This window comes from Macrobrachium nipponense, chromosome 20, assembly GCF_015104395.2.
Source record: "Macrobrachium nipponense isolate FS-2020 chromosome 20, ASM1510439v2, whole genome shotgun sequence".
NCBI classification, from domain to species: domain Eukaryota; kingdom Metazoa; phylum Arthropoda; class Malacostraca; order Decapoda; family Palaemonidae; genus Macrobrachium; species Macrobrachium nipponense.
Window position 1 is genome coordinate 2,030,192 of NC_061089.1, and position 2,601 is coordinate 2,032,792.

Below are 2,601 nucleotides of genomic sequence, written 5' to 3' on the forward strand. Positions count from 1 at the left end.
ATGGTCACCTTCGAATTTAATTCATTCAAAAAGTTAATTTATTGTTCGTCTGGAACTATGAAACATACTAAAGTTGAAAATTTCTTAAATCTCTTCTTCCATTTTCTACGAACTCATTCGTTATTTCGTCATTTCTCTTGATATCCTCTGATCTCGGGAGCCTTTTGACGATATTTCGGTCACCTCGCTCACGGATTGTTACTGCTTTGCTTTAGTGACCCGGCGAAGAGCATATATAAACCTTGCACCACGCTCTACTCCCAGTGTTCTTCGAACCATCGGACGTGTTTGTGAGCGCGAGTGTCGCCATGGCCCTTAGTATCCGAGTAAGTCCTGTGTTGTGCTCACGTGTTGAAGGTTCGTTCCCTTGTCATGAAAATGCACGGTCTCTTCAAAGACGTTAGAACCTGTGTTGGCAAACGGCCAGGTGATCATAACAAAATCTATGACCTAAATTCGTTTTCACGCTGCATTCGTAAGGCCTTAAGTGATACGAAAGTTATATCTCCTTATCCCAGTGAACATTTATATTTACGTACCAGCATTTGGACAGCTAAGCAGTTATATCTTCGAGGAATGTGTATGGCTAGTGCTTTTCAAAACAATCTTACAAGGAACAGAGTGTGCAAATGAATGCAATTGCCACCCGCCGGAGTGTTTCTTCAAGCATATTTAACTTTTTCTTCCAATTTAGTTCCATTGCACTGTTTGCATTATATGAAAAAGGAACAAAAGTTTCTCAATCATATAACTCCCGTAATTTCTTTTATGAGAGAAAATTATGACCTTTGGATTGAAAACTTTTGTTCATCTGCTGTTAAAACAAATTTAGTTGGAGCCTGTTGCTTTCGTTCGGAATTATTATTATTATTATTATTATTATTATTATTATTATTATTATTATTATTATTATTATTATTATTACACGGGCCTTAATTTTATGACAGAGCTAAAGAAAACCCCGTCGGATGAATTTCGTAGGAATTTCCCATTCTAATACCAGGGTATTGGAAAATTCTACTTGGAGAATTTTGACGACTTTGGTGAAAACTATAGAAAGTTCATCTCTCGGACAGCTAATGGAAAATTCTTCTTATTTATAAGCACGCCTCATTAGATGCAGAAAACCATTTTTATTTGGTCACGTGACTAAAATTTGTAAGTTTTCATAACTTCGAGATTATTAGTCCGAATTTTTTCCCTAGGTGCTGTCAATAACCCACTGAAGTGATTCAAAGGGGATCATACAGAAAAAACTCCTCGCTTGTATACACACACCACCTGGTCAAATGAGCCTTAGATACATTCGTATGGGTTCGGTTCGCAAACTATCATATGATTGGATTCCGTAGCTAGAATTCGAACGTCTCCGTTGCAGTAATGTCGCAACGAGAAGAGTCGGGTTTCGTCTCGGTCAGCGTAAGCCCCTTTATCGTTTGTCACTCGTGTCGGCGATTTTTTAGGAGGCTCGTGATTCCTCTGATGTTTAGTACGGAGCCTGTTCGTGAGTCAACAAAAAGGCTAAAAGGAAAAAGTGCGTGGAGAGGTTAAGAAGATATCATCAACTTTTCATGAAGTTCAGTTCTTCACTAACACAAGCCGAAACTAACCCCTAAATTACTTTATAATGTCTACCATGAAACGACTGTCATAAGGTTCTAACACGAAGATGAATGAAGCCTCATCTAGCCTTAGGGAAAAATGTAAATCGTATTTATGCATCCAGGTCTAAAAATCTGGATTACTGACAAGCCGTTGCAACTTTGTCATTCTCCACGATTGAAGTCGGACTCCAGTGACGATCGACGCCTTTTCTTATTCGCCAGGAAAGAGATATTGCTGAGAGTGGAAGTACATGGGGTTTATGCTAAAGAAACGTAATTCAAATATGGTGTGTATTGAGACCCAAACCTAGAAACAAATTACACCCAAACTAGAAATTCGGCTTTTGTGCGGATCATTAGGAGCGAAGTCAATTTATTACTGGAAACGAGCTCATTTCTGGCGCCAGGCCCGGTTCGGCCCTAACGCCATTCAAATGCTAATATCGCCAAAAGTATTGAAAATAAAATAAAAAGTCCTTCGGCAGATTAAACCTTACGGATTTAAATTTCATCTCATATAAGATTTGTTTTTAAAATATCATAAATTCACATTAAAATTGTTTTAATTATTGAATACTAGTCTTAGTTAAACTGTCTTTTCACCTCCGCTATAAAGAATCATTTCGCATTGTATCGTTTGTCATATTATTAGCAGTTTGATATTAGAGGACTATTTGAGAGGCAATTAACGATAACTTTTATGTAGCAGAGAGTTCCGAGATGCCAAGAGAACCCCCATGGGCCCCCATTGACATTAAATAATTGTATTGATTATGATAAATTATAAGCAGTTTTTCAAGATCGTCGATATCTTTCGGGGAAAATAATGGCTAAATTTGTTTTTTGCATTTGTGTACATTCATTCAGTACCCTAATCCATCATTTTTTTAGTTTGAATAGATAAGCCTGCTGTGAATTTCTTAGTTTATTATCCCTTTGTTATAAATCTTGGAGACAGTGAGAACAGACGCTTCCAATAAATATTAAATACCAAGAC

General features: G+C 37.2%; 1 protein-coding gene across 1 annotated transcript in view; it reads left to right on the forward strand.

Moving 5' to 3' along the window:
- The first annotated feature begins 282 nt into the window (after window positions 1-282).
- LOC135195529 (uncharacterized) overlaps window positions 283-2,601 on the forward strand; it is a 48,513-nt gene continuing 46,194 nt past the window's right edge. The window contains exon 1 of the mRNA XM_064221777.1: window positions 283-326. Coding sequence (XP_064077847.1) covers window positions 309-326 — 18 coding nt within the window. The 5' untranslated portion in view covers window positions 283-308. The remainder of the gene's footprint in view (window positions 327-2,601) is intronic.